Source organism: Sturnus vulgaris, chromosome 16, assembly GCF_052056855.1.
Source record: "Sturnus vulgaris isolate bStuVul1 chromosome 16, bStuVul1.hap1, whole genome shotgun sequence".
Lineage (NCBI taxonomy): Eukaryota > Metazoa > Chordata > Aves > Passeriformes > Sturnidae > Sturnus > Sturnus vulgaris.
The window spans coordinates 514,262-526,628 of NC_142258.1; the positions used below are offsets into that span (position 1 = coordinate 514,262).

The following is a 12,367-nucleotide window of genomic DNA, read 5'->3' on the forward strand; positions in this document are numbered from 1 at the left end:
GCACTGTTACCCTGCACTGCCACCCTGCTCTGTCACCCTGCACTGTCACCCTGCACTGTCACCCTGCACTGCCACCCTGCACTGCCACCCTGCTCTGTCACCCTGCACTGTCACCAGGCACTGCCACGTCCTGCAGGTCCTGGTCACTCACTCTGGTGCAGCCAGCAAGAACCCAAATGTGACAAAAATGTGACATTCACCACCTTTGGAAGTGTCAATCCCAAACCTCTGCTGTGTCCTCCTGGGAGGCTGGGTGACACGTTGCTGCCATGGCACGACCCTGGCACATCTCTGCTGGGTTTGTCCTGGGTTCCAAAGCACGGCTGTGCCATGGCAGGGACTGTCCCACCGTGCTGTGCTGACAGAACAGGGACAGCAGGTGTGGCACGGCCCCTCAGAGCTGGTTTGATGGCTTTTCTCCTGGCCACAGGCAGCAGCATGAACCTGAAGAAGTACCTGGTGCGGGCTCTGCACCGCCTGCAGAAGGGCCCTGGCTACACCTACAAGGAGCTGCTGGTCTGGTACTGTGACAACACCAACACCCACGGCCCCAAGCGCATCATCAAGGAGGGGCCAAAGAAGAAATTAATCTGGTTCTTCCTAACGCTGCTCTTTGCATCCCTGGTGTTCTGGCAGTGGGGGATCCTCATCAACACCTACCTCTCCTACAACGTCACCTCCTCTCTCTCCATTGGCTTTAAGACCATGAAGTTCCCTGCAGTCACTGTCTGCAATGCCAACCCTTTCAAGTAAGTTTTTCTCCTCCCAATTTCCCCATGTGTGCCCTAACCCCTCAGAAACGCTGCATGAGGAACTGAGGGCCTGTTCTGTCTCAGACATCACATGAGGAGCATCAATGGGGTCACCAAGTGGCCCTAAAAACAAATAAAGAACAATATGAACGTGAATGGCTCAGGGCCACAGGAGGGTTCATCTGCCTGCAAATTCTTCTGGGCTTCACAGAATCCCAGAACAGCTTGGGTTGGGAAGGGACCTTCGAGTTCATTTCATTTCACCCCTGCCACGGTCAGGGACCCCTCCACTGTCCCAGTCTGCTCCAAGCCCCAGTGTCCAGCCTGGCCTGGGACACTGCCAGGGATGCAGAGGCAGCCACAGCTGCTCTGAGCACCCTGTGCCCAGTCAATCTAATGAAGGTTTTTACCTCCCTGCAAACTTTCCTCAGCTCATAAAAGAACCAAATTCAGCTCACCTTTCCCAGCCAGAATCAGTCTTTCCATCTTTCCCCACAATTTCTTTCCTTCCCCTTCCTTGCTGTGAGCATTCTTCTCATTGTTCCCACTGCAGTCACTAGGAGCTGGTTCCACAGTTCTGTGTGCCAGGAGCCACAGAGACAGAGCTGAGTCGTGATTTCAAAGGGGTCACTGATTTTCATCAGAGTTGATTTAAATTTCTAGTGGTTTAAATCCATGCAATAGTGTAGCCCGAGGCAAGGTGCTCTCAGCCAACACAAGAATTGCTTTAGGGGTAGTTTTTCCTCCACTTGCTAGAGATGTTTTGTGTAAACTGCAGTGAATTACTGAACTAGAACCATGGCCCAGCACTGGCGTGTTTATCCTCCCACTGCCCCCCTGCCCAGCTGCAGCTGCTGGGACACCAGTGCCCGAGCATGGACATTCCCATTGTCCTCCAGTAAATCCCAGGCAGCGCCCTGAGCTCCCAGGGAGGTCCAGGCCAGTGGGGTGGATGCCACATGTCCCCAGCACCTTGGCCCTGCCTGCTCACAGCTGCCTGTCCCCAGGTACTCGGAGGTGAAGCCCCTGCTGAAGGAGCTGGACAGGCTCATCGAGGCAGCCCTGGAGAGGATCCTGCAGCCAGAGAACAGCAGTGACATCGTGTCCCCACCCCTTGACCTGGAGCTCTGGAACCAGATCCCCCTGGTCCTCATTGACGAGCACGACAAAGACAATCCCATCATCCTGGACATCTTTGAGACCAACCAGACTGCAGTGGGCAACGAGAGGGGCATGGACAATGAAACCAGAGTGAGGAATGGCACTGGGTACAGTGAAACCATGGACAGTGAAACCAGAGTGAGGAATGGCACCAGGGACAATGAAACCATGGACAATGAAACCAGAGTGAGGAATGGCACTGGGTACAGTGAAACCATGGACAATGAAACCAGAGTGAGGAATGGCACCAGGGACAATGAAACCATGGACAATGAAACCAGAGTGAGGAATGGCACTGGGTACAATGAAACCATGGACAGTGAAACCAGAGTGAGGAATGGCACTGGGTACAATGAAACCATGGACAGTGAAACCAGAGTGAGGAATGGCACTGGGTACAATGAAACCACTGCTCCACCCACACCTGGTGTGGGGAACCACACCACTGCTCCACCTGCCCCAGCCAACAGCACGGTGGAGGAGAAGAAGTACAAGCTGGCAGTGAAGCTGGTGAGAGGGGTCCCACAGGGGCAGTGGGCAGAGATGAGAGGGGTGCATTGGCAGGGATGCAGTGGGGAGATCTGTGTCTCCTCCCCACCAGCTGCCCGTGGCCACTGTGCCCTGGGCTCTGCTCTGGCTGTGCCAGGTGTGGGGACTGCCTGTGCCCAGCCCAGCCCCTGGACAGAGCCAGGGCAGGGCTGTTCCCTGCAGGTTCCCAGACACCTTCACCCCTTCCTTGAGTCAGGCACCCAAAATGCCAGGGAGAGGCTGTGGCTGTGCCCCATGGCCTTCCTGCAGTCCACAGGGCAGAGGCACAGGTCTTGCAACCCCTCAGCCCTGCTCCCATGGAGGCTCCAAGGACCCTGGCACACCTTGGAAGCTGGGGAAACTCCAGCCTTAAAGAATTGGCCCAAAACTGACATTTTCTGTTAATCTGTGGAGGTCAGCTTGGGGCTGATGTATAACCTGCCCAGCTGAGAAATGTCCCTGGGGAAGGACCCTGCAGTGTGACAGCCAGCTCAGGGTGACAGCTCAGGGTGACAGCTCAGGGTGACAGCTCAGGGTGACAGCCAGCTCAGTGGCACAGCCACTTGTGGCTCCATCAGGCTGAACCTCTCCGTTCCTGGGAGCTGAGGCAGGACGAGCACGTGGGGAGGGGGTCACAGCATGGCCCCTGCCACCCCCCAGGCTCAGACCTGCCTGCTGTGTGTCCCCAGTGCAGCCACCAGGGCTCTGACAACTGCACGTACAGGAACTTCAGCAGCGCGGCGCAGGCGGTGACCGAGTGGTACGTGCTGCAGGCCACCTCCATCCTCTCCAAGGTGCCTCTGCACGACAGGATCAGGATGGGCTACCAGGCAGAGGACATGATCCTGGCCTGTCTCTATGGGGCTGAACCCTGCAACTACAAGTAGGTGCACACGAGCTCCCTGCTCCTTTTTGTCCCTTGCAGGATTGAACAGCACGCGGGTTCTTTTCTCTCTTTAAGGTCTCTACCAGCTAGCAATGAGATTGCTGATGGCTCTCAGCTCTAACAACACTTCCCAGAGGTTTTCTGGATGTGATCCAGGCTGAAATGTGTTCATTTGGAACAGTGCTGGCTGAGTTAGGGTTTTGGATGGGCTGCTTTGCTCTTGACAGATCAAGAGTAGCAGCACCCAGGTATCCAGTGATAACCAAGTGCTGAGTCAGCAGCACCAGTTACAGCCCCCCTCCCTTTGCACAAGGCTCTGGGAAATGCATTTTAGCCAGCTTTGCTCCCTGGGAATCCCAAGTTCCCGTCTCCAGTGCTGAGGAACACAGCAGCACCCCACCCTGTCCCTTCTGCAACAGGGGCAACCAAGAGCTGGCATCAGAGCACGAGCTCTAAGGGCAGCCCAAAGCTGTAAGCACAGCTCAGGCTGAGCAGCTGTTCCTGTCACCTGTGTGACAAATGTTCCTCTCCATCCCACTGAGCACTGTCCCCAGGGCCATGGCCCAGCACACACCTGTGCCTTGCCTTGCTGTTTTCCCAAAAGCAGATGGATTGAAGTGCCAGCAGCTGTGGTCCCTGTTCAGCAGATGAGGCAATGGGAGGTGAACCCCAGCACAGCTGCTGAGCTGGGGCCACCATCTGCTTTTTGTCACATCCCTTCAGTCCTTCTGTGAGTCACAGTTCTATGTGTATGGTTCTTCCAGGAATTTCACCCAAATCTACCACCCAGACCATGGGAACTGCTACATCTTTAACTGGGGCATGGAGGAAGAGGCTCTGAATTCGTCCAACCCCGGGGCTGAGTTTGGTAAGGGAGTGTTCTGTGCTGAAGGAGGGGGCAGGAGGGGCAGACATGAGGGTTCTGTCTCTTGGTGCCCATTTCTGTCACTCAGGGCAGATTTATGATTCTCTGTCACTGGAGCACTGCAGCAGGGAACAGAGACTTTCCAGAAGGGGATGAGCCCCAAAAGGAAAATGTGCCACACAGAAAAAGAGTGACTACAGACACGTGGCAGAAGGGCAACCTCTGGATATTTGAAATATCTGAGGCAGCACCTGACTGAGCTACTGCCATTCTGGGCACTCACCACTATAAGTTTTCCTGCACAGGTCAGGCTACCACGGCAGCCAGACCCTGGCTCTTCCCGAGGAACAGGGAGAAGAAAATAGACTCCCTTCTTTCCCCAGTACAATTCCTGTTGTGTTTTGTCTGGTGTCCCAGGGCTGAAGCTGATTCTGGACATCAGCCAGCAGGACTACATTCCCTACCTGTCCTCTGCTGCTGGGGCCAGGCTCATGCTGCATCAGCAGAAGAGCTTCCCCTTCCTCAAGGATCAGGGCATCTACGCCATGGCTGGGACAGAAACCTCCATTGGAGTGCTGGTGGTATGTGTGGCATTCCTGGGGAGCAGATTGTCTGAGAATAATGTTATCTGATGGGACCTAAACCAAGTTTGCTTTAAGTCTTGGCTGAACTGGCTCAAACCAAAGGAGACAAGGTACACACCTGTCAGGGGCTGGAGCACTTTATGGAGGATTTTATGTAACTGTCCTGGCAAAGTGCTTTGTTGAGGTGGGAATATTGGGCTCAGGTCACGGCTGCCTATTCCTCCAGCTTTGCCAGGACAAACAGCATGTCAGATTTGGCAGGACAGACAAACAAGCATGTCAGGGTGTCCAGGACAAACAGCATGTCAGATCTGGCAGGACAAACAGCATGTCAGGGTGTCCAGGAGCCTGAGCAGCCTCCTCTGCTCTGCCACCGCTGACTCCTTCATTTTCAGCAAAGCTAAACTTCGAGTGGGGAGCACAGGGATTACAGAGCCTCTGGGCACAGGGAGCTGTGGAGAAGAGCTAAGCACAGTGTGGGGTCTGGGCTCCTTTGCAGGATGAGCTGGAGAGGATGGGTTACCCCTACAGTGACTGCACCATGAACGGCTCTGATGTCCCTGTCAAAAACCTCTACAGCCAGTACAACACCTCCTACTCCATACAGGTAACACCCTTTTAAATCAAGAACACCCTTCAAGAAAAATCATCAAAGCAATTAAATCTTTGTCTATCATGCAGAGTACCGGGGAGTCATAAAATCATAAAACCTTTCAAGATCAAATCCAAGTATCAACACAGCAGCACCACTGATAAACCATGTCCTAAAGTGCCACATCACATGGTTTGTGAGCACTTCTAGGGATGGTGACCTCACCACTGCCCTGGGCAGCTTGTTCAAATGCTTTACAACCCTTTCCATGAAAAGTTTTTCCTAATATCAGATCCGATCTAATATCTAATATCTGATCCTAATATCTGATCTAAGCCCTGCATGGTTCTGTAAGAACAGTCACTGAGGCTTTGGGAAAATTCTGCTGAGACAAGTGACACTTCTCAAGAACCCGTGTTTTGTGTACACAAGTGATATTTACCCTGACAGGAGAGGAATACAAAGGAGAGATTCTCCCTCTGAACACTCCTGTGTTCTTTAACTTTTTTCTCTTTGGGGGAATCAAGTAATTGTTCACCCTGAAGATGCAGCTGGTTTGTACAGGAAGCCAAACAGCCCTTTGCTTCTTCATCACTCTGAAAATTGGATGAGAAAGTTGAGTGTCTGTAAACCTTGAATCTGTAGAAAATTAGAGTGCAAACACTAAGCACAGGTTAATTTGTAACAGCCTGTACTGGAGAGAGAAGGAGCTCTTGAGGGTGCAATGTGATAAAAAGGAAAACACCCAAACCATTTGGGGTGATTCACAGATGCACCTGGAGAGCAGGAGAGCTTTGGGCTGGCACTGGTTTTATATTTCTACCTTTATATAATATAATAACAACTGGGCCACTTTACCCAGCTTTTGAAGATGCTTGTATAAGGTTTAAGCAAACACTCGGGAGGATTGCAGGATTGCATTATTCCCTGGAAGTGCAAATGCTGACGGAGTTCTGTGCCCAGGCAATGCCACTTCAGAGCCCTCTCAGCACAGCCAGGCTCTTCCATCACACCCTGACGTTCACACTGAAATTCTCTGCTTGTCCTACCCCAACTGTTACATTTCATTATCTTCTCACAGACTTTGCTATTGCTTTGTGCTGCCTCATGCAGAATCCCACTCACACCTCACCAAGCTACTGCAGCCACCATCCTCCCCAGGAGAGCAGCACCTACACACAGATCATTCATGTCTGCTCTTTATGTTGAAGGATTTGGAAATTCCTGGCCTTTAAGTGTAAAACCAGCCCTTTTTCAGGGTTGTGTAAAGCCTGGGGAGCACAGCCACGTCTGTGGTGGGAGAAAACATTTGTATTCCCTTTTGGAAGCTGGAATATTACTTCTATGAAGCCCTAAAATAACTGAGAAGTGAGCCGTTCTCAATGAGCTCAATTCTCTAATTGAGAAATGAGCAGTTTCTTGTGTGAGTGGGAGCTGAGCTCCCTCCATTTCCCACGAGGTCTCACCCATGGGCAGCTCCCATGAGTGGCCTCAAAAACTCCAGTGCCCAGCAGGGCTGGAAGAGGGTCTGGCCAGGGACAGTTCTGGCCAGGGACAGTTCAGTTCTGGGCTTGGACAGTTCAGTTCTGGGCAGGGAAGGCTCTGGCAGCCCCCTGGCCTCCATCCCTGTGTGTCTGCAGCCCCAGACCATCTGCTCAGTGCAATAGGGAGGCATTTCTGGCAGCCCAGGGGCTCTGGGAGCTGATCCCAGCAGTGCCCAGCTCCGAGCATCCCCTTCCCTCCCCAGGCTTGCCTGCGCTCCTGTTTCCAGAACCACATGGTGGAGATCTGTGGCTGTGGGCATTACATGTTCCCTCTGCCTGAAGGGGTGAATTACTGCAATAATGAGGATTACCCAGGCTGGGGTAAGAGCTGCTGGGGGTTCCTGGGGGGGAGAGGGGTCTGCTGCTGGTCCCTTGGGCACCAGAGGCACAGAACACAGGGTATCACTCCAGGCCTCTGCACCCAAAAATTTTGGGTCTCCTGGTGGGGGCAATGGAGGGTCCAGTGCTCCCCTGGGGTGGCACAGCTCTGTGCTGGCAGAGGCCAGGGCTGTGCCAAAAACACCAACCCTGGGCAAGCTGGCTCTATAAAAACTGTCTTCAGAAAGTTACCGTTTATTTTTAATTTATTATTAAATTGTCTGAGTGTTTTGCCCAAGTTTCTCAAGGAAAGGAAAGTTGAAAGGGAAGATGGCAAATCTGTGCAGAAGGGTCATACCTAATATTTATTTTGATAAATGAAACTGATATAACTCAGTAACTGGGTCCTCGTCTAAACTTTAATTTGGTTTTCACCAAACAGCATATTGCTATTCCTCACTAACATCCAGCATAAAGCAACGTCAGATCTGCATTGACTCCTGCAAAGAAACGTGCAAGTGAGTACCTGAGCCTGATGTGTGCTGTGCAGGTAAAGGGATCCTTTTGTCTGACTCCCATCAGTCCTGACTTTCCTAAAAGGGCAGCAAACCCCGCAGGGCTGGCTTGCTCTGTGAGAACTGAAGTTCCAGAGACTCAAGAGGGGAAATCTCCAGACTAACGCTGTCTGTGTTCCCTCCAGTGACACCCAGTACAAAATGACCATCTCCATGGCAGACTGGCCATCAGAAGCCTCTCAGGTAACCCTGATTCCCTGGTTTGTGGCAGACATTGATGGTTCCTGTTCCCAGCACAGGGACACTCGCTGTGGTCACAGCTGGTGTCTGTATTTTCCCCACACAGCCAGCAGCAGGGCTGGAGGCAGGAGGAGGGACCCCCACAGCAGCTCCTCCCTCCTGGGCTCTGTCCCAGGGCCGGTGTCAGCCCCAGGCTGAGCCCACCTTGCACAGCCTGTGCCCCTCAGGTCCAGAGCATCCCCCTGCACCTGGCACAGGGCACAGCACCCACGGGGCTCCTGCTCTTCTCACAGGATGCCTCTGCTCCTTCTCAACCCGTTCTGTTTCCCTAGGACTGGATTTTCCATATTCTGTCTTACGAAAGGGATATGTCAACAAATGTGACTCTGGACAGGTGAGTGAAAGGAACAAGCACTTTATCTTCTGTGCTGAGCCTGTTAACACCAGCCTGACACGAGCCCTGGCGCTGGGCCAGCACAGGGAGGACCAGGTCTGAGCGTGTTCACCTGGGACACACAGCAAGCAGATCCAAAAGGCACTTCATGCATGTCCTGTGCTCTCCAGAGCTGCAGACTGGGTCAGTCAAACTCAAACATGTGGTTAAGTACAATCAGCATCGAGCACAGCTCCGATATCATAACGTTTGTCACTTCATACTCACCACGGTCAGGCTGGAGGTGCAGGACATGGACAGGCAGCCCCTCACTGAGGTGGCTTTTGTTCTTTACAGGAACGGCATCATCAAGCTGAACATTTACTTCCAGGAGTACAACTACCGCACCATCTCGGAGTCAGCTGCCACCACGGTGAGTGCCCTGTGACAGAGAGAGCAGGCACAGGAGGGGACAGGGGATGGCAGGGCTCGGTGCCCTGGGGACAGGGGATGGCAGGGCTCGGTGCCCTGGGGACAGTCTGTCACGTCCCTTGTCCCTCGAGGCTGCTGTCATGAAGTGGATGAAGCCACCTCTGCCTGGTGGCTCAGAGCCCTCAGTTCCCCCACTCCACCTCCCATCCCTGCCCCAGCGCCCCAGGGCAGCACCAGCACAGGAGGGCACCTGGCAGGCAGGTGCCAGGAGCATCCCCCACCTGGGTGATGGGTCAGGGGGGGCAGCTCTGAGGGGCTCCCCTTCCTCAGCTCACTGCGCTCTCCTCCCGCAGATCGTTTGGCTGCTGTCGAGCCTGGGAGGCCAGTTTGGCTTCTGGATGGGGGGCTCGGTGCTGTGCCTCGTTGAGTTTGGGGAGATCATCATCGACTCTCTGTGGATCACCATCATCCACCTGATCAGCTGGTGCAAGGGTCTGCAGCAGCGGCGGGCACGGGCTCGCTACCCAGACGTGCCCCCGACCGTGTCAGAGCTGGTGGAGGCTCACACCAACCTGGGCTTCCAGCACGAGGCTGGGCTGGTGGAGGCTCACACCAACCTGGGCTTCCAGCACGAGGCTGGGCTGGTGGAGGCTCACACCAACCTGGGCTTCCAGCACCACGATGGGGGAGCAGGGCCCGGGGCTCAGGCACTGCCCCCCGAGCCTGGCACGCCCCCCCCCAACTACGACTCCCTGCGGGTGCAGCCCCTGGACACCCTGGGCCCCGACAGTGACACGGACACCGAGTGACCACAGTGCCCTGTCCATCCCTGCCAGGCTGCGCCGAGTGACCACAGTGCCCTGTCCATCCCTGCCAGGCTGCGCCGAGTGACCACAGTGCCCTGTCCACCCTGCCAGGCTGTGCCACTTGCTGGCCAGCTGTCCATCACCAGTAGGAGGGAGTTAAAAGGCCAAGCTGTCCTCTGCTATGACTGATGGCTGGGAGGAAGCCCTGCCCAATAAACCCTGCAATAAAGCTCGCAGTCAGGCTTTGGCTGTAGTGGAGAGCTCGTGCACATCAGTGTTGCTGTAAAATCACGTCACTGTTTCTCATCACCAGGTGGGTGGGAGCAGGTGATGGCAGGGAGAGGACAGGATGTGCTGACAGTGGATGCAAGGCCATGGCCTGGTGGATCACAGAACCCTGGAAGAGTTTATTGGAAGGGACTTTAAAGACTGTCTGATCCTCTCCCCTTCTCCAGCACTCTTGGCACAGAGTGTGCCACAGCTGTGCCACACCACGGAGCAGAGCCTTGGGACGGGACCAAAGCTACTTCTGACCTCTGGGGCTGCAGAATTTCCATTCCCAAACTACTACAACAGGAACAGCAAAAACTGAGCTCTCCCTTCACTGCTGGAGCCCCTGGGTGCCCTGTGGTGCTGCTGCCCAGGGTTTGTACCCCTCGTGGGGCAGGTGGGCACAGCTCTTGGGGTGTGCCAAGGATACGACTCCACAGAGACTGGGGTGGGAGGAAGCACAGCCTGTTTAACTGTCACTCTTGCAATAATAAAAAATTGATTTCAAAGTCGCCTTTAGCTTCTCTGCTGGCAGTGGGGGTAGTGCAGGGCTGGCAAGAGGTTGCTAGGAATGGCTTGCAAGGAGAAGAACAGTGTGCTGACCCTGACATGAGGGCAGTGGAGCCTTTGGGGGGCCCTGAGTTCATCTGGCCCTGGCTGGTTCCAGCCCCCAGGAGCTTCCCAGGAGCCCATCACAACCCACTGGGACTGGCCTTACTGAAGTACTTTTGCAAAAGTTCAAGAGGAAGCACAATGTGGTTAAATCTCATACCAGAACACGATGTTCTGGGCACGGTGCCCAGTGCAGGGTGGCCACAGAGAGGGGGGTCCAGGATCCTTCTGCAGGGGAAGCTCCTCGAGCACAGGGTGCTCTGGGGCAGAGCTGCTGGGCAGGGCAGTGTGCCCAGGGTCCCTCCAGCCCCTTGGGAGTGCTGGGCATGGTGGGTTCCCAGGTGCTGATGACCACCTGGACAGAGGAATTGGGGAATGATCTGACAGCTGAGGTGCCACCAGCATGGCTGATTCTGCCCCACACAGTGGAATTCTGTGTTCAAAATTCACTGAATCCAGATTCAGGGAGTACCTCCTCAACATGTCCACACTCAGCCTCAGCCCTTTTCTCCCTCAGCTGGTTCTCATTTGAAGGGAAAAGGACCAGCAGCCCCCAAACACACTGCTCTGCCCAGAACCACCTCACCCAGGTACAGCCTGAGCTCAGCAATCCCCTAAACCCACCTGAGTGCAACAGGGCACATGACAGGCACCACAAACGTTTGTAAAGACAGAGGAACCCAGCCCTTACAAGCTGTCCTAGACCATCATTCCTGTCTCCTGAAAGGAACGTTTCTGTCTCTGGGCACCAAACACACAAGCAGAGCCTCCTCTCCCACAGGAGAGCTCCTGTGAAGTGATGGCACTTGACCCATATCACAGCTGAGTGAGAAACAAGGACCCAACACCCTCCCCTCCTGAACCAATGTATGCAGGGTCATCCTTGGCAAAGCCTCCAAGGGATTCAAGAGTGAAAAGCCAGAACACAGAGCACATGGCTCAAACCATGGGGAATGCTGAGAGCAAGAACCTGGGCATCTCCTCCCACATTCCCACCAACAGACAGCAGGTCCTGGGACGGGCAGCAGGTCCCAGGCTGCTCACCCTGCCATCATGCCCTCAGCCCCAGCTGGCTGCCAGCCCAGGCCAGCAGCAGCACAGAACAGCCCCAAAACCCTCCCCAGCATTGCTGGGGCAGGGGAAGGGTGGGAGAGGCAGGGCTGGAGAGCTTTACCCTCCTTACAGCACGAGTGAGGGAACAGAGTGTTCCCTGCAGGACAGGACAGCTCAGCATTCCGGTCACAGCTGGCTCATGGAGCTGTCTGACATCTCATAAAAGTGGGAAGTGTCTCCAGTGCCTGGCTCCAGCCCAGCTCTGCCCAGCTGGACCCACGGCAGCCTGAGCTCAGCTGAGCACAGGGCTGTCACTGCAGCAGCAGTGCAGGTGCTCCAGACTCAGCTGGCATTCCAGTTTTGCATTCCCTGTATTCCACCCCATTGTGTCCCAGGGGAGCACACTAAGGCTGGACCAGCTGTTTCACAAACATCTGTGTAACAAATGGGAAAGCACCACTTTCCTTAAATTCCTTACAAACCTCATGGCTTTCAGCAGAACAGTGACATTGCACCAGGAACAGCCTACAAAGCTGGTTTTATTCTCAGGGCCAAGCCTGATTAAGCCTCAAGTGCCAACAGAAGATGACGAGTCCCTTCCTGACCCTGAGCAGGGGCCACTGCCTACAGGCAGCCCCCTCCGTGCTGCATCCACCCCATCACCCCAGATAGAGCACATTAAACTCTCTGAACAAGCTGCCACGAAGCATGAACTCTACAGCTCCTGGCACAACATTTCCAGCACTCCTCAACCTACTCAGGATCATCCAGAGCTTTTGGGAAATTTGGGTGTAGGACATCTTCCCTTATTTCTAAAGATAGAAAAATGGAACAAG

The 12,367-nt window shown here is 54.4% G+C and overlaps 1 protein-coding gene across 1 annotated transcript; it reads left to right on the top strand.

Annotated features, from left to right (window-relative positions):
* Positions 1 to 301: 301 nt before the first annotated feature.
* On the top strand, positions 302 to 10,375 carry SCNN1B (sodium channel epithelial 1 subunit beta). Its single transcript, XM_088174155.1, has 12 exons — positions 302 to 749; positions 1,760 to 2,423; positions 3,131 to 3,324; positions 4,092 to 4,195; positions 4,610 to 4,773; positions 5,276 to 5,383; positions 7,116 to 7,233; positions 7,673 to 7,748; positions 7,931 to 7,988; positions 8,318 to 8,379; positions 8,716 to 8,791; positions 9,144 to 10,375. The coding sequence occupies exons 1-12, from the start codon at positions 331 to 333 to the stop codon at positions 9,597 to 9,599; spliced, it is 2,499 nt and encodes an 832-aa protein (XP_088030281.1). The 5' UTR covers positions 302 to 330; the 3' UTR covers positions 9,600 to 10,375.
* Positions 10,376 to 12,367: the final 1,992 nt, after the last annotated feature.